Source organism: Pleurodeles waltl, chromosome 9 (genome assembly GCF_031143425.1).
Source record: "Pleurodeles waltl isolate 20211129_DDA chromosome 9, aPleWal1.hap1.20221129, whole genome shotgun sequence".
NCBI lineage: Eukaryota > Metazoa > Chordata > Amphibia > Caudata > Salamandridae > Pleurodeles > Pleurodeles waltl.
This window is the reverse complement of record NC_090448.1, coordinates 756249216-756276733: the sequence shown is the minus strand read 5'-3', so window position 1 is coordinate 756276733 and position 27518 is coordinate 756249216. Positions and strand designations below refer to the sequence as shown.

Genomic DNA, 27518 nt, shown 5'->3' with positions numbered 1-27518 from the left:
CTGACAGTCCTTGAGTCTTCGAGAGAATCCCAGTTCTGTTTCCATTCAGCTGAAGTCCACAATGTTTTACTTTGTGCTCCAGATTGGCTTGTAGTAAAAAATGTGCCTTTGCCTGATAGGGATTTTTAATATCTAGGATGTTTTGGCTATTACTGAGAGGTTTGGGGCCCGTCCATTGTAGAGCACTAAATGGAATTTAAATAAAAATGAATCAACTGAGCTATTGTGGCTGCTGTGATCTGTGGTTTCTTGATGTCTACTGAAACCACAAAGAACTCTTCATCCCACAGTTGTTGCCCTGCTCTGTCCAATGATGGGTGAATTTGTCTGGGTGCCTGCAGAGTACTGGGATGCTGTGCTCATGGTGTGGAATACTGGCTGGTGGTTGTTGGAATTTCCGGTGGCCCGTAGTCTCTGGTGTCCAGAAGGCCCAGTTAGTAGAACTAAAGGGTAAACTTCAGAGTCTAATTGGGATCACCAGTTAAGATTAGAAAAAGCTTTGACGCTTGATCGTTACAGCACTGTAGCACTCTTTTGAAAGGCGTTGGATGCTCCAAATAGAAGAATACATTGAGATGTGTACAGGTAAAGGACATTTATCATTGAATCTTTACTGTAGTCCTGCTGTTCTCTGACAGGTTCACAGTTCACTATTGTTGAGTTTGTTCCCAAGATCAACTCTGAATAGACATGATAGGTTTCAGTGATGCATATTTGGAGGCATCTCAGTTCATCAGTGATTAATAGCTACTTTTGGTGCAAGCAAGTAATTGCTACAGGAAGAGTCAACCCTCAATTCAGACAGGTATTTTTGTTATCGTAGTTCTTGACATCCTGGTCTTTTTATCTCACAGTAGGGGAGTACACATAGTTTCTGGAAGGCAGGCTGGCTAGACGTTCTAAACCTGGCAAGGTTGCTGTCCTCTTCTGGGCAGGAAGAGTTAGATCTGCAAACAGTCATCCAAAAGGTGTATTAGGCTTAGCAACTTTGGTCCTCATTGTGAGCAGCCTCTTGATTCAATTCGGGCTAAAAAGGACATAAAAGGCCCCATCAGAATTACGTGATCCACGTCAACAATGCAGATCTATTTATTTTCACATTGAAATTTCATCTGCTAATATCAGCTGGTGAAAGTTGGAGGAGAAAAATTAATTGGAGAGTCAAATCTGGAATTACTGACAGGGTGTCTCTTCGTTTCTTATCCAATTGTAATTGCCCAGTGACCTAGGCACTTCGTGGTTACCTGTAATGCTGAGCTACTGGTAATAATGGCCGTGAAGTTCAGAGCGGGTTCCTATTCAATGCTTGGTTCAAGCCTCAGGGAAATTATCAACTCAGATGTGTGTATGAAGGAAGCGAAGAAAGAACCGTCAGGTTCCAGTTTGAGCAATAGCCCTTCAAAATATCGGCTTTAAGGGGCCAGTATGATTTAATTTTGATCAAATTTTGAAGAAATTCCAGCGCCAAGGAACTCAGAGGGTTTGTTCAAATTTCTGGCCATCAGTCAGATTACAAAGGAAGCTGCTATGTGATCTTTTTCGCTAGCAGGAACAATTAAAACTGACTCAGACGTTTTGCATACTCCCAGCTCAGCCAGACAGCTGAAAACAAGTCCCTGAACGACAACTAGGGGATGGGGGCACGTAAATTGAGTGAGTTATATGCAGCTTTTGAAGGAAACGCAGGCGCACAGGGGCATTCCATGGTATGTGAGAGGTTCATACACACTGGTGGTCTTATAATTGGCTTCTGCCTATGGCAGAAGCCTGCTGCAAAGTGCTAAAAGATGCAGGCAATTAACAATGGCAGATATTCATGCGAGTGAGAGATAAATGCATGAAGAGGTACTAGATCTCACTCCAGACCTCCCCACCAAAAAGTCCTACCTCTACCTACAATCAGAAGTCATGCCAACTAGGTAATCATACCTTGGTTTACCAGCGAAGCATCTCCCTAAGATGAAAGGAGGAGCACTTTGTATGCCCCTCTTCTAAGCAGTCTAAACTGCCAACTTATTTGACCCTGCTGGTGCATATCAACAGGTTAAAAGGAGATGAACCAGGGGAAATCTAAGGGAAAACTTGAAATTAGTGGGTTGGCAGAGGTGCCACAGCCATCAGCTGTCCTCACAGAGACGTTTGACCCTCAGTTCCCCCTGCTGTACCTACTCTGTGTAAGGGAAGTGGCAGTATCTCTTCTGTGCATGATGTAAGCTTATACTGAAGTTGCCTGTGGCGTGCCTGGTCTGTCTGAGGAAATCTAGCCCTGCTCTTGTCTGTACTATGAGTGTCTGTGTTCGAAGGAAGGCAGCACATTTGCACACTACTTGTTCGCCATTATGAAGATAGTCTCTTCTGCATATTGATGACAAAAGAATAAGGCTGCTGTTCCCACAGCAGGATGGATTCTTCAACATCCTCACACCACTTGATGTTGCTATCATTTGATTTCTTCTTTATTTTCAGCTCTTCTTCTTCTTAAGAACACCACAAATTGAATTCAACAAGCTAAAACATGCCAATCCTGCCACTTATTCACAAGAATGTCATGAACCATTCTCAGAAGCCACCGACTCATAAATCCTGTTTTGTGTCCATTTAAAAAAAAAAGGTTTGACCAGGATTAATCAATAACCCTACTTTTAGAGCGTTTTCAGTAGTGCGGTCACAGCTTTAAAAGCTGCACCTCCTCAGAATACAGACTGGTGCCTCAAGAAGCACAAATAATGTACATCTTTACTGCAAAGTCCCAAAACATCCATTCTGTGCCCATTATTGTCTAGATAGTGTACTTTCAATGCCTAGGTTAAGTCCTTCTAAAACTGAGCCTTGGTCCTTAATGTTTAAATCTATGTCCATTAACATATTCGTATAAAGACTCGTATGGGTCAACTCTGATTTAAAAAATGTTAACGGTCTGCTGCCTTAAGAAGATGCACTTGGACAGGAAGATACTATCAGAAAATGCAGGCGGCTGAAAGTGAAACTTGTACAGGCAGCTGTCATGATAGAACTGACGCCCCTCTTGACCAAGGTCGGACTGGCCTATAGCAATCAGGCAGTGCTGATAGGCTGATCTGGCAGCTCAGGGTGTGGAATGTTTTTGGGCTCTTTTGGGCCTGTTTTCTGGTCTACTGGGTGGGTTTACCATTCATTTACCTGATATTACAACAAACACTGGCAGCAGAAAGCACAGATCAGTGCAATCTTCCATACTTTGCAAAGCACATGTACAGAGTGCCTTTACATGTTAAAAACTGCCCCAGTTTGCAAACATGGGCCTCGTTTTAGCTATCAAATTCACTAATGGGTGCCACTTTTATTTTGGCACCCAGCCCTATTTCCTGTCCCAGTCTGACCCTGCCTTTGATTGACAAGTGTGAGATGACAGGGCACTTCAGTGGCTAGTAGCGCTTATTTTCCACCAGTGCTTGCAGGTGACAGGGACTGCGCTCATTTTTGGGGACTAGACTTTATCAGTAGACTCGGACCCAGAACAAAGGAGAGCAAGTCAGAAAAGGGAGGAAGAATGAGGAAGAGAAATATAGCAAAACGGTGACAAAGGGAGAGAAAAACAGGATTTGGAAAGCAACTGCGAGTGCCAGATCTAGAGTGTGGTGAAAGAAAGAGGCATGAGGTGGAATGAAAACTAGGCAGCCTTGGTATTCAGCCACCCAAAACACTGGCAAGAACTGACAACTAACAGTGTGGCGACGACTACATGACAGGAAAGATTTGGCAGTGACAGGACAAGCCATTGCGACTGGTTCATCACGTCAGCCCGCTCCTTTGTTGCCCCGGTCATTCCCCTCACCCCACCCCTTGTGGGCACAGCTGGGCCTGTAGCCGGCTTCGGGTGCTAAGTGGCAGCAGGTGCCGCACGGTTCTGAGGTAATGCGATCACTGAAGTGACACAAAGAAGTTCAATTACAGAGCGCGAGGCCTAGCCTTTGAGCGACCAGAAATTAGCATTAAGAAGAGACGAGTGGTGAAAGGTCGGAGGGAGGGAACTGAAAGGTCAAGGGGCAGGACTAGAAGCAACGTGCCCTGCGTGCTGCCTGGCGCTCCGTGAAGCTGTTAATTCGTCAGTTATTGTGTTGGAAAGAGTGATGGGAGTGTTGCGGCTGCCCCGGGCTGTTCAACGTAAACACGATACGTTTACACACAATCAACTCAAGATACACAATATCTACTTGCCAAAATGTTGTGATCAAGTTGAGGCACGATTTTCCAGGATTCAAAATGACAAAGTAGCACAATGATGTCATCAAAATCACTTCACCTAGGAGGGAGATGCTGTAGGACGCAGTGGCTGGTGGCAGCAGTTAGAGGGGCACAGGTCCATGAGGAGCAGGCGTAGTAAGCGCTCACAGCCGCCTGCCATCGGGGCCACACTGGCCTTTTTATCGGACAATTCCTTAGTGGGCTGGAGTTATCGGTGACTTCAAAGCAACCGTGTTCTGCGGGTTTTGTCTGTAGTGGGAAACAAGTGACACATAAGCTGCTTCTTCGAGCTAGTAGGAGACATTTCTTATGAAAGCTTCCTCTACCTTGTCCAGCTGCTAGCAGCACCTGTGCCAGCTTCCTGGGTGTGGTGAAGCAGAATGAAGGTCACAAGACAAATGCTCTCTTTAAGGTTCTTAAGGAAATAATTGTTCCTAAACGTTATTTTTACCTCTCTTTTCTTATTGGCAGCGAAAAGAGACAGGTTTTGAGCCTCAGCAGGTTGACTGATCTTGCCCTAACCGCCCATTGCTCTTTGTCCACACGCCGTGTTTCACTTTTTCAGAGATGCTTGGGAATTTAGGAATGTAATTGTTGACGGCCCATGCTGAGCAGGAGGGGCAGTGAATTTCTGAGACCTATTCAAGCAAAAATAAAATCCATACAATCACAATCATAAATCTGTAGGTGGTATGGCTTCTGAAAATTCATTATGCTACCATATAATTTAGTAGATTTATGAAAATAACTCGAGACATTAATATCTTCTTGTCCCTCTACCTGGTCACAGTCCTTACACCATGTGGTTTGCCATCAGTGTTTTTGTCTGAATGCTCTCTGCCGAGTTGTTCCTTCGCTTGGGTGCATCCTCATGGTGCAGAGGCCATCACCATGAAGAACAGGGCTCAAGAAGATGACCAGGAAGTAATCAGAACATTTCTCAGTAGCCCTGGCCCCACTAATTATTTAATCAGTTTTGGACACAAGATTTATGAATCTCATCTCCATTTAATACAGCATGCATTGCTTTCTCCCTCCCTGTGTTGTCCCCTTACTTTCTTGCAGCAGTTTGTTTGTCCTAGTTTTACCAAAGACCAACAGAAAGGCATCTGAATGGAAGAGCTGAAACCAAATTCATGATTGCTGAGCTGAGATTCATTGGATCCTTGTCATTCGAAGTAAAGGCCATCCTAAACTGAAGTGGACTATAATTAAATAAGCTTAACAATTCTTTGATTGTCCAGAGGGTATAACTGTTTATTCATTCTTATATCTTGAATACAACAATCCTGAATCCCAGCCATTAGAGGAGTCAGTGTGAACCCATTGCCATGTAACACTATGCATCTTTCACTGCTTTTCCTTCCTGCATTATTATTTATCAAACAGGGTTTTCACAAACTCGCACACTGACTCTTTTTATCTCAGACCTGCTGACTCTGAAATGAGCAAGCATGCTCTTACATACAAGCACTTTTACATGAATGAGTCCACCTATTTCCAATATTGACAATACTTCATCGTATTTATGATTATTTGGAATCACACATGCAGGGGGAATAGGAACGCATGTGTCACATATTTGATTAACATGGGGATCAGGACCCAAACAGAGAATAATTCGTTTGGATAACATCCTCAGTAATCCTCAACAAATGTTTTATTAATGCCCTGAAAAAGGATATGTAAAATAAATTATGTTAGACCGATATATAAGCAACACCCCTCAGTGTTAATAGTAGAACGAAATGATTCAATAACTGGGCGGACAAACTATACTATGAATATCTAAACACCAAAATGGAGAGCACACTCCAACAAACCAGATAATACTTGCAAGGGGCTTTATTACTTCTATCTCACAGCATTGTGAGCCTTGTAGTTCATGCATTTTTATCATCAATGCAAGATATAATTCATCCAAATCCTAGTTCAAATTCAGGTGTATAGAAGAACAACTAATCATTAAACAATAACCAAGCTGTGCCATGAATCAAAAACCTGAGGGAGCCTGTAATAACATTTTATTTTGTATGTAAATGTTGGTACACCCTCACTCATATGTACTTATCACCTGTGCTGTTCCTGATTTTTTCTCTATGCTTTGTGCAATAGACTGTCAGCTCAAAACTCTATAAAGCTGTGTTGCAATGCTAAACACATTGCTAATATTGACTCATTGACTGAGGAAGGACTCGTTAATGAGTTCATGCTGACTGATCTAGGTACTGAAGATCATTGTATCAGGTCTCAGTGTATTCTACGTTTTACTTTTTACTCTTATCCCTGCCAAGATATCCATTGAAGTGATGTCCTTCTTATAGAAAGACTTACAACTCTTCTCCATCTAAAAAATATTTTCTTGATCAAGTGGGTGTTGGATAAATTGTTCTTTTATCCTTGCAAAATGTCACAGTGGCCACACATATTCTGTCTGATATCTCAACTTCCTATTCCCCTGTGCCCAAAGTCATTATGCCTAAAAGCTAGGGAGCACCTTTACAGACCATTGATGCCACCTGGGACCCCCCATGCCCACTTTATACCTGCACATGGGGACATCACCAATGATCTCAGTGCTAACCTGTTTAGGTAGAGAACCCATTGCTCCAGGGCTGTTTCAGCAACAGTACAATGCTTTCTTGTGCATTAAGTACATCACTCTTCAGAAACCTTACATTTAAAAGGGGAGATGACATCAGCAATTTCGTAATTACAAATTTAGCTGTGCAGCGAATTTTCAATATCAGACACTTTAAGATCAATCTCCTTAGAAGACTGAGGCTGTGTGGTCATCAACCTGATTGGTTCTTGAGCTTGTCCTAATAATCTTCTGTCAGACCAGAACACTATGCTCTTATTTGAAAACTAATCACCCCAAATGTTCACTAACACTAACAGAGAGAACAGATTCAGAAAGCTGATGTAATCTACACTGCGCTGATCTTCCAAGCCACTTTTCTGCATATATACAATTGCTTGTCTAAGATGGTTACAAAGCTAGGGATTTGATAAAATGAAAATTCCACCAATGCAGTTGAAAAGTTTGGCAACTTTGCACAACATCACATGTGTGATACATTTCCCACAAATACAAGTTTTTTGTGAAACAAATTTCTTTATAAGGTTATGAAACTCCAAAGTGACTTGCAAAATCCTTATCACTTTTGCCAGGGGTACTTTATCCCATATGATACATGGACACACCATCACCTTGGTGTGAAGCTCTTTCACATGAAAGAGCAAGCATGTTTGCAAACACAAAGAATAAACATAAAAAGTCTAGTGAAAAATAAAACACATCATGAGCCTGTTAGTTATTTGTTGCATGCAAATATTAGAAACAGTTCAATACAATTCCATTTATTCTTACAAAAAAGCTGCACACACTCAGAATGTATAGAAACAAGCAGAAATAATCTAGCTTTTCTCTAACTACCTAAGGAGTGCCAGAAATAAACATGTTCCCTCTGCTTCTCATTTTGAGCTAACAAATAGAGAAGAATAAAGACAATGCTCTGTTTTCGTTGCTTTAAACAGCTGCTTCAATTATGCTGCGTGGCCTGACCTGCCTTTCAGATCGGCTGCTGGCTCTGGCAGCTGGCATTGTGAGGTCAGATTTCGACATTAATAGCTTACAACAGTCGATTTCTGACACCATTTCTTTGTAATCGGTGTCCGGGTGTGTCTCTAAATGTCTTTGCCATGTTGGTTAATGGCCCTTAATTCACATAACAAACTGACTAGCACTTGCCAGGATTACCCTGTTTCTGTGACAGATTGTATTGTATTCCATTGTAGTTGCATGTACAAACCACAACTTATTCCTGATGAGGTGCCAAAGTGCTTTTGGGAATGGTTAGCGTGCTTCTCTGTGGGAGTGCTTTGGAAGGAAGAATCTTTTTCTCACAAAGCTTATATCAGTAGTGCAAATGTTGTGTGTGAGATCCAAAGTTTTTCTTATATCTTGCTTTTGTACTTGCATCCTGTGCATCATCTTGAAGCAAAAAAAGATTGAGAGACAGGGTCTTTACGCATATGATATAAGGTCATGCAAGCTTATTGGTACCTTTTGATATCGCGGCCTAGTAAAAGTGGTACCTGTACATGCTTAAGGGCACTAGCAGAAGCTACATACAGTCTGCCCAGATAGTGAATAAACCAAAATCCTTCTTGCTTTGTACACATTAAATTCAGTGGGGAAATTCTGAAATGGCACAGAGGGGAACAACGAAAAGCCCAGTTACCTTTGTTTGCCTGTACGTTTACTGCATTTTTATACTTATTTCAGCTAGCATTTCGCTGGATCACTTCTAGGGTAGCTTCTAAGTTGGGGTCTTTAGGGACTGCATATGTTAGAACAAACTCGCGGAAAATGAAAGAGGATCAATGTGCATTTCCAACACACCATTCACATTTTTTCCTCAGCAGTGATGGTTGTCATCCCAGAGTCCTTCTAACCATCTTTTTTTAGGGGTGAACCTTGTGACAAGATTATTTGTTCACAGTTTTCTCACTCGCTTCCCATATCTTGCCTTGGGGTGCCCACCACCACACGAACTCCAGTTGTGCACAGATCTGCACCGTTGACAAGACTGGTAGTTCACTTTGTCAAATAGCCCAAAATAGCTTTTCTTCTTGATCGATCCCTCCTTCTTGCTCCTAGCTGCCGCTCTTGTGGAGGCAACCATAATAAAGTGTGAAAAAGACAATCGTCCAATATACTATTCATGGGACTAATTCAGAATTTAGTGAATGTGTAACATTTACTCTTACGGGCATACACTGAATACAAACTAGTAAATACAAACTTTTTTTAAGACAACTGGGTGTACAAAAAACGGACTCTTTACCAACACAACTTATGGAGAAAAACAACACAAATAACAAAAGCAATCACATGAACAAAGCAGCAGTTTGTAAATGTTCTAGCACACAACACCAGTGTGACCCACAATAGTTTAAGGAGCAAAGTCAGTGGTAAGGGTCACGTCAGTGTTGAACCACTCTTTCAGTAAAGTTCTAGTCCTGTGATAGGTCTGTTGGTGAGAAGCTAAGTCAAACGAAGACACAGTCTTGTTACTGAAGAAGCGAGTAGAAGGGAGGCACCAATGTTTTGGTCTCTGTTATAATTAATATATGAGTCCTCCTCAGGCCAATGCTTAGAGTAAAGTATTTAAAACCCTGCAGTTTTGCCAGTATTACTGAGCAGTGCCACTAAAACACACAGTGGAATGATTAATCCACCCCTTAAAAAATCGGTATTTATTGCCCTTCTTAAAAACAGTTGCTATCTACTTGCTGTGAAATCACTACAGTTTAAAACTAAGTATTCACAAAACCAATTGGGTTCTCCCGCTTCCTGCCTTTGGATGGATGATTTACCCAGCAGGGCCATGGATTCTTCACTGGGTTTGTACGGGGTCTATTCATTACTAAGAGAACATTTGCCCCCTACTAACTGCCCCACCAGGTCGCAGCACACACCAACTGTCCACTGTGACACAACTAATCCATATTGATTAATTCACATATGTGTGCATTTACAAACATACATTGAAAGTTGTTGCCTGTACGTAAAAGTGTCACTTGTTCACATCTACCTGTTTTTTTTAACTTGGGCCACAGTGCACAATTGTTGATTTTTCCACTTATTGCACAAATATACTTCTTTGCGTAGCCAAAACGTAGAGAGGTACTCAAAACACACCATCTTATTCTTCCTCATACCTATTCTACTACTGTCTTACTTCCTTGTCCTTTGTTACCTTCCCTTTTTCCTTCTGTGCTTCGTTCTCTTAATGATGTGGGGACCCTCTCTTGTTCATCCCATTCCTCTTCCTCAGTGTTTAATTTGTAAATAAAAAGCTGCTGGTGCCCAAAGCCCTCCTCTTAAACACGTGGCTGCTGCAATTAAATGTGTGAGCACGGACTACTGAGGCAACGTTATCCTCAAGCCATCCCCGGCATCTTCAATCCATTTAAAAGCCACTCCCTGCCCCATCAGCCCACACCTGCAGATCTCTGCTTTCTCCCATTGTGACGCTTTTTCGTTTTTCCCTTCCTCCGTCTTTCCCATATGTATCTTTTGCTCACAGAAAATGCTTGAGGCAGAAAACTAAGCACCAGCCCTCAAAAATAAGTGCCGGTGCTGCACACCAGAAACAACAAGCACAAATTAAGCACTGCACTTCCTCCTCTTCTTTGTCCTTATTCTCAGCCACCCTGTCGACCTTCCATTCACTGTCCTTATTCCACTTTTCCCATTGCCTAAATCTGCTATTCTTTGCCTCTACCCCTTTCTTCCTTTTTCTTTCTACTATTCCTGCCCTTCACAATAACTAAGCCCATGTCTGCTTGTACTCCTTTCTTTAATTATCTGTTTTCCCTAAACCATTTTCTTTTTCTAGGATGTCTTGCTGCACTTTAAGTGCAATCTGAGTCTGAGTGCTGGGGCCCTGGGATGTATTTTGGGAATCCCACGGTTTAGGATTGCACAAGATGAGAGTAATAGAGCTTCAGGACAGTGATCCAGAGGCTGAAAGGAGGGAGGATAGAGAAAAGGTTACCTTTATAAACTCAGTGAGGAGCATGTCAGTGAAAGGCTGCTGATTGGTTACTAATGAGCACTGACATTTGCAAATGATATGGTAAGTGGTAGGATTGCCACTCAGTTTCTGTTGTTGAAGGCCAGAAAGTTGCCTGGCAGGGCCTGCCTTTTAGTCTGCCCCTGAACACTGCTTCAGAAAGGCTGATGACAGCTAGGTGCAGATATCTCACAATTCAATTTGCCCTTGTTTTGCATACTAGTGCTTAGATTTAGTCCTATTGCTATCTGCTTGGAGAGCCATCACCTTGCACAAAGGCTGACTGTGTCCGTCCGCTTTTTTCCAGCAACAAAGGGTGTTAATGCTTACCTAGGAATCGTGGTGTTGTGTAGCCATTTTAGCTATAGCTTTATACACATTATTTTAGCAAATTAGGCCTGCACTTTAACCTATATATGTTTTATTCTAGCTTTGTTATATTATTTTAACAGTAGCCACATTTGCAATCTTGTTTTATTTTCTCTATCTAGCTGTTCTTCGCCTAGGTCAGCACTGCGTTCTTAAACAAGACATTTCTTTCACTCTGTGCTTTTCTCAAGGCTGCAGTAAGATAGGTTGCAAGCAAAAGCAGTACGCTTTGTCTCCAATGTTCACAGAAATATACACACTCTTACGTGGGGATTCTTGGAACATCAGCTGTTTTATTATAAAAAGACTACTTTGACCCAGGTACGTTAGAGGGAGATTCCAGCCAGATGACCACAACTATATGCTAATTGCTACGCTACAGCTGCTTATGTAGACTACAGGCCTCTTGCTCAGGTATGAAGGATGATGTCTTCCAAGGGGGATCCTGAAGGGCAGAATTAGAGCTTAACATGCTGTGCTCTAACATGGCCTATGTAGGAACTATCCTTCACAATATTAGTGACACAATAGTAGCGTTATTTTTGTGTTTTTCTCTCCTTGTCACAATCTTAATTTTATTGTGCTTTATCGTCCAAGTTATTGCAATACATGCTTTATTATCTAATATGCAGTTACTACAATAAAACCTTATTGAACCTTACTCTGCCTCTGATTGTCCTTGCATATGTGAGACTTATGTAACTCAAAGAAACGGATGAGATCTGAGTGACCACGATTCTCCTGAGGAGTCACTTATGTCATGCACTCGGTTGCCCAATCATCCCTGCTCTTGGGTGGAGATGAGGAACTGCTAGTTAGCCGGAACAAACCCGGATTAGGCCGACAGTTGTCGCATGGTGCGGGTTCAGACTCAGTCCCCCCACAGTCCAAGTGATTCTGCCGCCCAAATCCAGTAGTCTCATTAGCATAATGAGAAACTATGTGACAGTAGTTTGCCTCATTAAGTTGTGTAGCCTTAGGTTTTGCTGTGCTATTAAAGTACTTTCTTTTCCTCAAGATAAGCAGGGCGCTGGACAATACATTAGTGTATCTGTTTGATTTAAGGTTCCGAGCTCTTGCTTACCATACTACTTCCTGAGAAGCCTTCGACTGTTCGCCCTCACTGCCCTGGCAGTCATTTGTGGAAAGGGTGTACTAGATCTAATTTGCGGAGCGATAGTAGGATCGGCTCCTGGACATTAGTAGCATATTGCCTTAGCCACCATATATACAGCCTAGAAGTCGCTGTCTGTCCTGTGATCACACGAACAGCGTCTGACAGCTGTTGTCTGAGATATTTATGCTGTTCCTTTTGTGGTCAATATTTCCCTTACTAAACCCCCTTTCCCCTGTATTTCTTGCCATCTGCAGCTACATATCACACTGAAACATTCCTTTTTTGACTTCCCTTGCTGCTACATATTCTAACAAACCCATTTCCCCTTCATCTTCTGTGTTGACGCTCCAACTTTCATTTATTCATTAGTTTCCATCTTCTTCAATCGTATTCAATATCTCCACTGATTTGTTTACCCTTGCCCTACTCCGTATACCACATCTAAAACCTTTTTTCTTTCTCAGCCTCAAGGCTCACCACATTTTACAGCATTTTGTCTATCATTTCCTTTGTTATATATTGTAGTATGATTTCCTTTGTTAAATATTATAGTATAGTCATGCAGTGGACCCCGTGAAACGGGCTAGCACTAATTCTTGCTTCTTTTGCCTGGCCAAGAACCCCACTGTCAGTTCTGCATCTTACATAACCCTACCTTCCATCTTGTGCTTGATTCCATACCTTGGTAGAAACCAGTGTCACCTCAGAAAGAAGTCAGCAAAAAGGAAGGATACCAGGTGAGCAGTCTTTGTCGTCTCTACCCAAAAGGTAACCCCTCAAGCACCGGCTACCAAATCGTGAAATTCTCCTGGGGTTTCAATAAGTAGGAGGTGGCGGGGTCACGTCTCTGTGCAGCACATCTCCAAAACTACAACTGCCAAGTTGGTATGGGTCCACAAGCACTTTCATGGAGCACACTGTCATGAACACAGATGCACTGGGGAGTGCGGGGAGTTTTGATTAAGTATTGAACATTTTATTAAAAAATGTAAATTCCGTTTTCTGAAATCTCACTTGACTTTTTTTTATGTGAGTGCGTACTACACAAACCAGTCTTTTATTATTGAAAATGATACGAAATTGTCTAATGTAAAATTCTGAGAAATTTGAATAATTTTACCTAACTCAAAATGTGGTAATTTCGTACATTTCACTCACCAAATTAAAATTTCACTGGAGCCTAGTATTAAACATTGTGAGTAAGCTATACTGTGATATAATAGGTGTCATCTCCTATTCCTATATCTTAACAGAGATCCTAGCAAATGTGTGTTGTGGGGTAAGGGATGGGAACTCACATTATGCATAGGTATCAGTCCGCCTTTAGTTGATTCTATAAGAAGTCACCTGGCAGGGCATGGTTTGGAGAATGCCTAGAGACGTAAATGGAACATATACTTAAAGAAAGATTCGTTTTTCCTCCACATAACTTTTTGCCTTCTGCTCGAGATTCCAAATGTTATTTTCTTAATTTAAATATTAACATTTTATGAGCCCGTTCCTTACTTAAGACTATCATCCCTTTGTAAACTGTCTTAAAACACAGAAACAGCAGGGAATATAGGTGTAGGACAGGGAATTCAGTTTCTTGAAAAATAATTGGTTTTCTTAATGCTGAATTTTTAAAAAACTTTTACCGTAGAAAATTGCTGATGGGCTGCATACCAACATACCCCCCCCACCCCCCGCCCCCCACTTTGATGTATTCTTCTCTTTGGAAGGTTGAAAAGACTTTATAAATTGCAGGACCACTCAAGTAGCAAAAACTTTTCACAAAATGGAAAATCATATGCAAAAAGTTAAATCTTCAAAATCAGGTAAAAGTTTATTTTGCTTTTGCTAACATGTTAGCTGAATTATCTCAATTACCTAATCTAGTAATTTGCAAACACTAATGTGCACAAATGACCTCCTTGAAATACTAATGACTTCCTGAAAGCAGCTTAGATCGAGACGTACTTTGTCAAGAGGTACTGTGGTATACAGAATAATACAAATCATTTCAATACAGTTAAGAAACAAAACGTCCAGGCAAGAACACATATAAAAATAATATGAGTATATTCTCTGAGTATCATAAAAACATTTGGAATGAAAACTGGAGAAACGGCATTAGTTGTACAATTGGTCATTTCAGTAAAAGACAGTGGTTGCCAACTTTATAGTAAAAATTAACAAAGACCGATAAAAACAATTGGAGGGTCAAAGCGTCCTCTGGGGTCTTTTTTGTAGATGGGGCATATATGGACTTGCCCACTGCAAGGAAACTTGGTCTAGCTGTTATTGGTGATAGAGTGTGTTAACAAAAGTTACATTTGTACTTAGAAGGATGCCTGCACCCAACATCACCCAAGTGCGACCTGCCACAGGGAATAGACAAGGCATCTTCCACAGCCATGTAACAGGTTAATTTTATTCGAGTCACGTACCCACACTGGCATAATATTGTGAAATACTGTGAAAATGGCAGATTATTTGCGAATGGCAGATTCAATTAATGTCATATATTGTTGTTAATGCAACTTAATATAGGAATGCATTAATCACTGTTTTCTGGGTGCTGAAGTACATTTGCATGCTTTAGATATGAATAATTGTACATTGTCTAATTCCAAGTAAGGATGAAGCACGCTCTAAAGATACACTAACTCCTTAAAGAAAAAAGTTACTATTTACCAAGCTTAGCAAAGACCTGGTTTCCCATTAATTCTACTGCCATCTTCAAGCTGTGTTTCCCCAAAAGGCACACCATTATCTATAGAGCAATGGTCAGAGGTGAAGGAATTGCAGTGATCGAATAAAGATGTATCAAGCACCGTAGGCAATTCTTTCTGGCTTTCTAACAATGCTTACTTAGCAAAAACAAGTCTTTCATTTCATCACTAATCTATCACAAAGTAGGGCACAGCATGACCACCATATAGACGTTCATCATCTTAGTCTTCAATGGTCAAGCCTTGTCTCAAATAAATATCCTACTTGGCGAATCTAACCACTGGGTACACTCACTGAATGACCAACAAGATGCAGAGGAAGTGAGAAACTTGGGAGCATTAGGCTTCAACCAGTCAAATTCTGTAAGCGTAGAGTGTATGCCACACAAATCTGATTTTCACTCTTGGCATAGACTTATTGGAACACATCATCATCATCCAGCCACAATCTGAAAAGATGCTCGTCACCAATACAGCACTGCAGAGGTCTCTATTAACTAGCTCGCCCACCAAGTTTTCTTCATGGCCCTCACCAAAACAACCTTCAAATACACACAGTCCACAGAATAAGAGATACTGATCACGACAGAATTTAAGAAAGTCTATGTGCTAAACATTTTGAGGGCATGCAATCCCTCACGCTTTAAATGAGGGACAGAATGTGGAGGCAGATGGAGAGGGCATCTGTAACTTTTGTCAGCTATCCTATCGCTATTAGGGTATACCACAGGACCGTTCGCAATTCAAAATATGCTCAAATCAGAGGATAATGTTTTCCCTAGAACTCTCCTTGCAGAAGCAGACGACACAGATGACCTACACAAGTTTTTCAAGCCAAGAATTAAAACATTCACTCTTCTATCCAAGACATGACAATAGAATTGCCTATAGCCTCAGAAATATGATATTTGTTTGAGGTAACAATGTTAGAGAATGATCCAGTGAACCCCAGCAAAATCACTCAACCATCAGAGAAAAAGAGCGTAGTGAGTCTTCCATTCACACATGCCCCGCTGAGTTCCTTAAGGAGTGCATTGATATAGTTGCACAGTCATGCTAAATGCATTCCTCCTTCAAGGCTTAATTCTCACCACAATAAACGCCAATCATAAACCCACCTTTTAAAAAATATCCACATCCTAAACAGAAAACCTGCCAAAATATCAACCTACCTCTCACCTCCCTTCACCAGAAACAACTGTACACCATGATGGTTACTACTACCAGCCTCCTTGAATGGTAGTCCAGGGTTAGACTCTCCAGGGCTAAAAAACAGTCTTGACTGACATCATACGTACTCATATATATGTAGGCTCAAACCAACTCGTACCAAGGTATCCACTGCCTAAAACACAGTAGACAATGGGATTCTCTTAGTCTGTTTAATAAAGTGGGCTTTGGTGAAATGAAATTGCTTCATGAAATTCAGTGGTGATGAGGATCACCCTTCAAGTCTCCCCAGGATCATTATCAGCGCCACTGTTGTTGATACAGATCACAATACCAGAGGAAGGCGAACAAGATGCAAATCCCCCTCCAGATAAACAGCGCACCCTCAAACAAAACACAGAGATGTACTCCCTGAGCCACATTTACTTTTTGACTAAGTGAAACTACCTTTGTAGAGACAGGTATGGAAATAGCCTCAGTTGGTCGTTTGGAAGGGGAAGTTATAAAATTCCAGGCCTATAACTTTGGATTTTCAGTCTTTTAAAGAAGTCAAAATGGCCACATGCATTTGGTAAGTAAATATCTTCAATAACAAAAATATGGCAAACCAATTGTGGTGGCAGGCAGCACCACCCTTCTTTCAGACTTTTATTGTTGAAAGGCTAAATGGAAAGCAGAGCAGGCAGAAGGATTTGTCAACAGTACCAACGTAGACAGGGGGAATGAATGGAGAGATTTAATCCAATTGACAATATTTTTAGGGTGCACATCTAGAAGTCATATTAATAGGTCTCACATTTGCTCGAGTTACAGCTATTGGCTTTGTAAATTCATAACTGGACTTTTCTTGCCACATAAATTCGTCAACTTTGCCTCATAATTTTGTCTTTTGCTGCCATATAATTTCAGTGGCACTGCATATAACTAAAGCACTTCCATTTACCCTTTTCATCTATCTGCAGCAAAAAATGAATATGTAGCCATTTAGCATCATAATTTAAATCTGCTATGCTAATTCCAATAAAATACCACTTTCACCACCCCACCATCAGAGTTGCTGGTTAACACAATTCCCCAAAAATGACACAAGAAGGCCACAGAGGAGAAAGAAGCTAGAATGGTCACACAAGCATATCAAGAGTATTCAAACAGTTGTAGTGTAATAAGGATGTTAGGTTGGCCTGAATCCTGGTCATAATTGTAATAAGTAGAGATCATTAACACATATACAATTATCATATAAACCTTTATCAGAAATAAACTTTTGGCATTAGACTGTAATGCTCAAAAGAGCCCCCACAGAGCACCATAACAAAAATATCATTTGCAAGAAGCATGGTCATGTAACCATATTTTTAGCCCCTAAATAATATAACCCAATGAAAAAAACAGAAGAAAGTAATGCAGTGTAAGTATGTACTTAGGTCCTAGAAACATTTTAAGGATAACAGGCCTACTATAAAGATATTACAAACAAGGCCTTTAAATCAAATCTTCTCCCAGCTTAAAAAAAAGTTACAACCATGAAAAAGCTTAAAAGACACTGACTGGTGGGAGGGTTATTATTTTGGGGTCCCCGGTAACCCGGTGTGGGGACCCAGAGATGGTGTAGCTGTGAGCAAATATGTTTTGTAAAAGTAATGCCCTGCAAAGCATTATGGGGCAAATTTCTGTGCCATCAATATTTTAGTATGTTGATATGACTGTAATGCTTAGAACAGACCCAAGAAAACACCACAATGAAAAAAACATTTGTAAGAAACATCGTTATGTAACTATATAGTTATCCCCTAGAGAACATAACCACAAGAAATAGAAGATAGCATTAAATAATGCAGTGTAACCATATATTTTGCCCCTTGAGGGCATACTGCATTAGACATGTTCAAGAGTAGCAATCCTATAGCAATGATATTATAAACAAGACCCTTAAAACACAAGCTATTCTCACCTATAAAACAAAAGTTCTAGCCATGAGAGTAGTTAAAAAGGCACTGAATGGTGGGAGGGGTTAATATTTTGAGGTCCCTTTTAACCTAGTGTGGGGGCCCAGGGATGATGTAGACAGAAAGAGCACATCGTGCTGAATATTTTGTATGTGATCCCATTGTCCTAGGACCACCACAGGCTAAATTATGAGCAAAACTGTTTCGTGAAGGTAATGCCCTGCATTATGGGGCAAGTTTCATGGGTCCAGTGAATTTTGTAGTATTGTCTCTCCTGCTGTTCTGGGAGAGCTGTTTTCTCTTTGAGGATTTCTGTTTTAGTAAAGCATTTATAAATTTCAAGTGTTTTAAGGGGTGAGCCAACTGAAATGACTCTGATTAGTTAAGTGTGAACAATGTGGCCAGCGCTCTAATACCACCGATCGAATACACGCTGTTGGGCCTGTTCGTGCTGCGAGCACCATGGCAGCCATGCAGCACGAAGGGGAGAGACAAAAGAAAAAGTCATCAGTCATGCAATAATACATGTAACAGGTGCAGTGTGCAAGGTATGACAAAAACAGCCTCAAGGCGGGACAAACATAAAGCATTTACCAAAGACATCAAGTGATTTTTGAAAGGAAAGCCCAGGAATGAGTGAAAGTGATGGACGTGGTTAAAAGCCCACAATACGTACAACATCAAAGAGTCTGTGCACTCGACCTAATAATGTAATCGTTCTCCTTTACATCTTGGATTTTATTTTTTATATTTTTGCTCTAATCCGGACCTTAAAATGCTCACTTTGGAGTAAAGGAAGCACTAGGTGTGGGTAAAATCCTGCCACAGCAGACAGCTTAGAAAGAGAGAGAAGGTCAGGCAGAGAGAGAACCAGAGTCAGGAAACAAGACAGACGACAGACAGTGGCTAAAACAACATGAGGACAGTTTAGGAATCATATTGATGTAATAACATAAGAGGATTAAGTGCGATTAAGGGTAAAAAAATACAATTTGTAATTTTTTCCCCCAACACAAGTGAAACAACATTAAAATACTTATTTTGCTGAAAATCTTCCCATGAAAATGCTTTTTTGTGGGGAAAAACTTCACCAAATGCCTTATTAAACTTTTCTTAGTTTTAATGTAGATCACAGGAAATGAGATCATTAGAGGAGCAAAGAATTACTGTAACCAGAATACATAGTTTAAACATTCAATGATGACTTAAAAAAGGTTGAAAACTGTAAAGAAAACTATTTTTGAAAAGTAAAGTTTTGGCCCAACAGCCCAAGCACGGGCGTGCACTTCTTTTTAGGTGGAATGGTTGTGCATATGTGCAGGACCAGAACGGTAACGAACACAGTACAAGGGAGCCAGAGGTTGAAATGTGCCGCTACACTTCCATATATTGTGTGCCATGCAGGGCGAAGCAAAAATGTGAATGGCAGTTGAATAGACCAATGGATGAAGAAGGTTGACACAACTCCCCTCTATGTATCTATATACCTATAGTTTTTTAAATCAACATGTTTTTTTTACATGAGGTTGGCAAAACAACTAAAGCTGTCTTTAGGCCAGAAATATTAAAACAATCGAACCCTCCTTTCCATTATACTAATTTCCCTGTTCTCATCCCCACAAATTGATTAAAAGTTATTCACTAGGGAAATAAGTATGTGTGGGAATCAGGTTCCTCTAGCACCACTGGATGATGTTTCTTCCAGTTTCCACATCATTTTCAAAGTAAATGGCATTCCCATATTGTCAACTTTTACCACCAAATCGTGGCTTTCATAAAAAAAAAAAAACGTTACGAAGTCCCTTTTTGGTCATCCCCACATATGTACTATTGTTAACTTTTGCAATCATACCACCTACGACCCTCCTTTTTATTACTTTTCATCATATGCCTCTGAAATAGGCCTGCGCGTAATGTGCATAATTCTAACCTTACTCAAGATACTGGCAGGAGATTTGATTGAGTAGAAAGTGTCTCTTTGTAAGGTATTGTCTGGTCAAACGTTCTCCCGTTGGATGAAATAATAGGAGACTTTTCTTGTTATGCAAAATGACAACATTTTTTGCACAATTCACGAAACAAAACGTTTGGCAATTATGTGAGGTTACACCTGCAAAACCAAAACAACTCACTGACCTACCTATTCTTGACCTCACTTTCCTTGCCTGGAATATACCTCCACCTCCTTTGCACTCAATCTCTTTTGACTTCTTCCCACTTATTGTTAATCCACGACATCGTCTGCCCCCATCATTTTCTTCATTTTGTTTTTTCACCTCAATGTGTGCCTCTACGGTAGTTCAACACATCTTCCTTCCTACCAGCCACACGTCTGCACTTACTCCGCCTTTTTTGTGTTCCTCTGCTCAGTCTTCCCGCCCCGCAATTCATCCTGGTTACAGAACATATCATAGTAGATACAGAAAGCATAAATATATTTATAATAAAATTATGTCAGAGCCTGGTTTAGAGTCTGGCGGAATGGCCATTCTTAGGTCCATCTACCTCATTTACAGATGGTTGTTTTTTAAGGTTTCATTCGGTGGAGACAACATGGGCTTTTCCTTATTGGCTGAAAAAGTTGGGACCGTCGGAAGAAGGACTCTGTACTGCCCAAACTATTTATAGGGGATAATGTCAGGTCTTTTTTTATGCCCTTCACCACCAGGAAAACCTGGTGGTGAGGGACAGAAAAAAACAATAATGGCCCTCAACCTGGGGAAACCCTGAGGGCATGGGGGTAATTCGTTTTTTTGTTTTTCAGTAACAAACTGCCACTTTGATTTTTTTTTTCTGAAAAACCAAACCCTTGGAAAAGTTTGGTGAATGCCAATCAAAACTGATGGTGGCTGGCCGCCAAACTTTTTGTACAATGAAAGGACCCACCATGATGGCAGTTCCTTATAATGTACTCAGATGGCTGCTGGGCAAGAGGTTATCTCTAAATTTAGTGGGCCACAGTTTATTAAGGCACCAGAAGTAGGGGCAGATTTATGGAAAGTGGCCTTGCACTAAGTGCAGCGCCACTTTACCTGCCCTCCTTAGCGCTCCCCAACCGCCACCATGTGTGTGCCGTATTTAAAATACAACACACCACGGCTCAGGTTAGGGGGCAATAGCATCACTCTATGTGATGCTATTGATGTACTCTGCAGAGTACATAAGGGCCCATTCTAAAGAATGGAAGCACCCTTTTAATGCCTGTTCTGAGCATGCTTTAAAAGTGACGCAAGGAAATCTCATAGATTTCCTTGTGCCATTTCTTCGGCCCCCTATCAGGGCAACACCCCTTTGCATACAGTATGCCTGGAGCAGGCATAAAGTAGCCAAAGGTTTACAGAGTGGCACAGTGCATGCATTGCGCCACAGTAAGTACGTTGCAGGGATTTTGGCTTTTTGGGCCACATTAACGTAAAAAATAATGATGTTACTGTGGCACAAGGTGGTGCTAGGGGATTATAAATTCCCTGCAATGTCATCCACCACCCTGATGGATGAAGGGATAAAATACTGTCCACCACCTTAACTCATCCCCCTAAACTTAACATTTCTAATATTTTCTTAAAGTTTTGTTTTTGTTAAGCTGTTCTTACCGGACACAGGTTTGATGAAAGGTAACTGTTGAATGAAAATTGTCAAATTTTCATCAACTCAAGCTTTTCAACATATTGAAAACTCACTTACAAGGATATTCACTACTGTAGGGTCATCAGAATAATAGCCTTCATGTTGGATTTTTGTTTTCAGCGAATGTAGTATAGCCTTCCTTGTACATACCTCCAGTTATGTTCCTCTGTCTCTCTATATCGCCCAGTAGAGAAATAGTTAAACTGTGCTAAATTAAAATAGTGTCTGTATAAAGATGTCTATTTTATATCGGATCCACAAAATTGAGCAGGTGTCTATGCATGAGCTCAGTTTACCTAAAGAGTTTGCAAAAAAAGAAGCTACAATTGTCTCATGCTGAATATTGTTTTTCAATAGAAAAAATCGACTTTGTACATATTTTTATTATAATTTTAGGTGGATTGCCTACGTTTTTGTCTTCAGAGGTGATTTAAGAGTAAATGGAACTTAATGTATCTGAGATTTTAAATGTATGTTTCTGAGCAATTAACTGATTACATTCATGAGCAGCTGACTAGTCATACCACTATATTCTCTCCTTTCATTAGTTATCTTTTTTTGAGAAAGCCTAAGAGATGAACTTGAATGCACTTGGAGAGAGAAGTTCATTATCTCATTTTCTCCCATTTCCATTTTTCCCGTAGTCTTCACAGTCGTCATACTAAAAATAGAATCTAAGAAATGGTTGGGTAGAACTGCCATTGGTATTAACATGTCACCGATAGTCAATTAAAGAGGTAGTAGTAGCCTTGCAATGAGTCACCTTCCCACCGACTACTCCTTTATACTTTCTTTATAGAAATGGCGGGTAGCACTCTCTGTGACTAGAATAAGTCAGAAGCATATATGCTAACAACTAAAGTCCATTTAATCGACAAACAAGAATTGTTTCCTTCTTCAGATAACAGAATTTGTGGTTGACACAATTGACACATGTTTCGCTCAGGTGGAGTATTGCTGTTGTGCTAATTCAAAGCATCATTCATTAAAACAATTTGTTTTTTTTTGCATCATGAAATATGTGGGTGTGTGGAGTGCTGTAGATATGCGGGATTGTACCATCTCATCTCTTTATAAGACAGTTGAATGTGAATGCTCATCTGACTTTCTCTGTCTTTTTTTTTTCTGTCGCCCAGCAGCAGCGTCCCCTCAAGCAGTCCCTGAGCAGCTCCTTGTGTCGTGAGTCCCACTGGAAATGCCTTGTTCTTACTCTACTGATGTATGGCTGCTTCTGTGTCATGGCTTGGTGCCAGCTTTCCAAGGTGACCCGCCTGACTTTCGATGGGACCTACCGTGGTGAGTCAATGGTCTACCACGACAGTCCCTGCTCAAATGGTTATATCTACATTCCGCTGGCCTTCCTTAGCATGCTCTATGTAGTTTACCTGGTAGAGTGCTGGCATTGCTTTACCAAGAATGAGCTTCAGCACAAGGTGGATGTCAACAGCGTCTATGAGAAGATCCAGCGGATGCAGCAGTCCACGCCCTGCATCTGGTGGAAAGCCATCAGCTATCATTACATCCGACGAACAAGGCAGGTGACACGCTACCGCAATGGTGATGCCTACACCACCACTCAAGTCTACCATGAGCGTGTCAACACCCATGTGGCTGAGTCTGAGTTTGACTATGCTCGCCATGGTGTAAAAGATGTTTCCAAGGAGCTACTGGGCCTCTCAGACTACCCTGTCACCAAGCTCCGCTTCACAAAGTGCTTCAGCTTTGCCAGCTCTGATGCAGAGACTGCTTACCTGACCCAGCGGGCTCGCTTCTTCAGTGAAAATGAAGGCTTGAATGACTACATGGAAGCCCGTGAGGGCATGCACTTAAAGAATGTGGATTTCAAAGAATATATGATTGCCTTTCCAGATCCCACGTGCCCTCCCTGGTATGTCCGGCGCTACGTCTTCTGGTTGGCTTCTTTTGCCATTCTGTCTTGGCCCTTGCGGGTCTTGGCTGAGTATCGAACGGCCAATGTCCATTACCATGTGGAGAAGCTCTTTGGAGCAGATGATGGGGTCACCACCCCAGAGGAGTCAGGATTTGGCCGCTGGATTTCCAGAGTCAACACAATTGATATGACAGAGCTGGAGTGGCACATCAGGTCCAACCAGCAAATCGTGCCAAGCTATTCTGAGGCCATGCTTATGGATGCAACTGTCGCCAACAGCACCTACACAGCCTACATGCAGAACTGCCAACGCTGCCGTCGGACTGTCAGCAGCAACTCGCTACCCTCTCAACGAAGTGCTCGTGTTGGAGCTCCTTTCCCCCGTATCCCTTTCAGCCGCAGTCGCTTCTCCCTCAGTGGGAGGCTGCAAACAGCCCGGCGAGGATACCTCTTCCGTAGTCTGAGTAATCTAGTTGGTGGAGGCAGCCGCTCACCAACATCCAGTGAGACACAGCCCCTGGAGAACCCCCCATGCTACAGAGAGGCCCTGTGCTTTCCAGTTTTAATTGTGCACGGCAATGAGAGTTGTCACCGAGAGGCATCTCCCTTGACCCAGTCCAGCGGAAGGATTGGTGGCACACCCTTGTGATATCACAGACCACAACTGTTTGCTGCTACAGGAGTTGGACCTAAGGAGGACCACATAACAGAAAGGGATATCCTATAACAATGACATGGGATAAAAGGAAAACAATTTGTTCCACAAACATCACCCTTAATTTGCTTCATGTAAATTTACCAGATTTTCAAATAGATTGCCATCTACACATTACTATTTCAACATTTTCTTAAATGCTATTGGTCCTGCTCACTTGCCTCCTCGACTCCCTTCCATCATATGCACATTTCTCCCACCTTGAGAAAGAATGCTCTAACCAATGGGCAGCAACATAGAAATCAAACTATTACACGTAAAACTGTCTGGGCCCATGTGTCCTTCATCTTGTGTCTTTTACTGCCTTTCTCAGGAGTCCTCAGCAAATCAGAAATCAGTATTCTCCCACCGTTGGCCGGTGGAGATGTCTGAGCTGCGTACTGGAACCGTTAAAGTCATGTCCCTTCACTGCCCTCTGTTATTGGTTTTCTCTGCACAAATTCTTCCGATATTTTTTTTCTGTTCAAATGACTTACAATAATAATAATATCAATAATAATATATATCTATATAAATGCATAATTGTTTCTTTAATTTATTCTGGAATGAGATTTTATTAATCTCTTGTGGTCATCGTGTTAAGATATGTTATCTGTGGTAGTCAACTTTGGGTCAGGTCAGACCCCCCAAATATACACAGAAGGATGTCTTATTTCACAACGGGACACACTGCACATCTTTTTAAAGTATTTTAAGTAAGTTGCGACACAGCAAACATAGAAACGTTTGTAACGTAGGTCCATATGTATCAACGTTATGCATCACCCTTGCGCCATGAAAGGGAGGCAACGGCGAAGCAAAACCTAACTGAGGTTTATCTAGCCACACAAGGACCCCTTGTATGACCCTGCATGGCTTGATAAATCTAAAGTAACGCAAAGCAGTGTAAACTACTGCCTTGCTTTATTGTGCGGCAGGAAGGTGTTGCATGGGTAGAGCATGGGTGTTCCCATGTATCCACCCCGGATTTTGCCGCATTCCCAGATTTACCATTATTGGTAGACTTGGGAATGCATCAAAATGCTATGCTTCCCCAGGTGAGGCAAAACAAGGAGAAATATATTTATTTTTCCTTGTTTTGTTTCTTCTTTATTTGTGTGCTACTCTCTGCCAAAAGTGTGACAGTGTTAGGAAAGGACAGGAATGAACTGTATAATGGTAAATATGCACATTCCTGCCCTTTCAGTTTCACGCAGCGCAATGCAGCAAGGTGGCTTGCCGCATTGTACCTTGTGAAAGAATCATAAATCTGCCCCTTCATTTTTAGTGCTGTTGATGTCTAGGGCATTCTTAAGAGAAGAGCAGTACCAAACTATTATCAATGCTGAATGCAGGTGAGAATTTTGCTGTGTATGCTAGGTTATATCTAGCTTAACACCCTCGTTAAATGCACATCGCAGGGCTCGTTCTGAACGGTCTAGATAAGCTGGTGTGCAAGAGTGAAAAAATGGAACAGAATTTCACAGGAGACCCCCTCCTGGACATAGAGAAGAAAAAGCATGCTCCACACATATGCACAGTTTTCTGTAAAGTTAATGGCACATCTAGATAAGCGGGTCATCCCTTGATACTTTTCCCACTTCTCTCTCTCCCCTTTTTCCACCTACTTTCAACATGATCTCAGAACGCAAAACATTTTAGTACTGTCAACTGAATTGCTTCAATATCTCAAGATTCAAGGATGTTTCTCATTCTTGCACAATTATTAATGTTGCAGAAACAACAGAATGTATTAAATTGGTGCATGTTGTCAAAAGCAATGTAAATTACATTAAAGTGTACATTCAATTCCATGGTTAGAGATTATCCAGAAGAGAACAGTGTGGACCTGAAGATGGCCATGTAATTAAACATTGTCGAAACATGCTGACATCAAGTCTCAGACTCACTGGGCTAGAGGTCAAAGAGAACAGAGCTAGTAAAAACATTTTATATTTTTAGGTCTGTACCCTCCACTTAAGTTAACTTGTTCTCAGTTTGCAATTTTGCAGTTTTAGCCACTAACGTTGGAACTCAAGAATGTAATACATTTTTGGCTATTAGAAAGGAATGTTGTAATTCTGACAACTGATAAAACATCCATAACAGGCTATGGGTTAAGTTCAATTACTCAAAGAATGATTGCACACAAAATACTTGCTACACACTTGGTTAAAAATAGGTATTTGCTTACGTGGGCACTGTACTACAATTTAAAAGCTCAACCTCCCAATCCTGAAGACAGTGCAGAAAATAGAGAATTTGTAGTTTTCAATAGGATTTATTCTGCTAAAAATGGAAAAATACCGCCAGTAATACGAATTTTTAGGTGAGCAAATCTTCTCTCCAGGGCAGATTTGTGGATATGTTGCTGTAGGTGTACTTGAAGAAGCTAGTGAAGATCGACACACTTGCAGGCCTAGGTGTATTTTCCAAACCATGTGCTTATAGTTTTTCAACCTAAAAACAAGTGGCAATTTTGAATCACGAATGAATCAGTTTTTAAGGGGATTATGGAGGGTGGGAAGCCCCTAAAGTTAGTGGTGATGTATGGGAAGGTTTTTCTCAATGGGAAAAATATCCCTGTGCAGGAATAAATACATGACAGGCTCAGAAAGTGTGCTACCGAAAAGATACAAAAGGAACTGCTAGAGGTGATCCCTTTACTCTGCCTCAAGGAAGACCCTAATATTAGGGTTGCAGTCTTCAAATTCCTGCCACGAATATTTCATTGATTGAAGTGCAGAACAGGAAGTACCGTTCTTTTCAAGACATTATTGGTCTCTCCCACTCCTGTTGCAGAGCCATCTGACCAAGAAGAGGGACCAACTCAATTGTTTCCACTGGGGAACAATCGTATCATGATCATAAGAGCCACTTGTCTTCGGATATAGCTAGGAGTCAAAATAGAGAAACCGGGTAGGGGGGCAGGAATGAATGAGAATTAATTTGTAGCCAACACTGGAGAAGACCATTCCTTATGTCCCCTGCTCCTAAAAACAGGAGTAGTGATGAATTAATCATAGGTTCTTTGGATCACAAGATCATAAAACACTGAATGAGACAAAAATCTTGAAAGTAGCGAAATACCCCTCTTGGATAATCAAGATGGTTGCATGCAGAGTATCGAATAGAGCGGGGCAAGCCAGATGAGTCATGGAAAGAGAAGAGCCAAGGGT

General features: G+C 41.2%; 1 protein-coding gene across 2 annotated transcripts in view; it reads left to right on the top strand.

Moving 5' to 3' along the window:
• TMEM151A (transmembrane protein 151A) overlaps positions 1–26557 on the top strand; it is a 53675-nt gene extending 27118 nt beyond the window's left edge. Inside the window, exon 2 of one of the 2 annotated variants that reach the window (XM_069207918.1) lies at positions 22891–26557. In XM_069207918.1, the coding sequence (XP_069064019.1) occupies positions 22891–24294 (1404 nt within the window). In that variant the 3' untranslated portion in view covers positions 24295–26557. The remainder of the gene's footprint in view (positions 1–22890) is intronic. The other variant, XM_069207919.1, reaches the window with a different exon arrangement.
• The last annotated feature ends 961 nt before the right edge of the window (positions 26558–27518 follow it).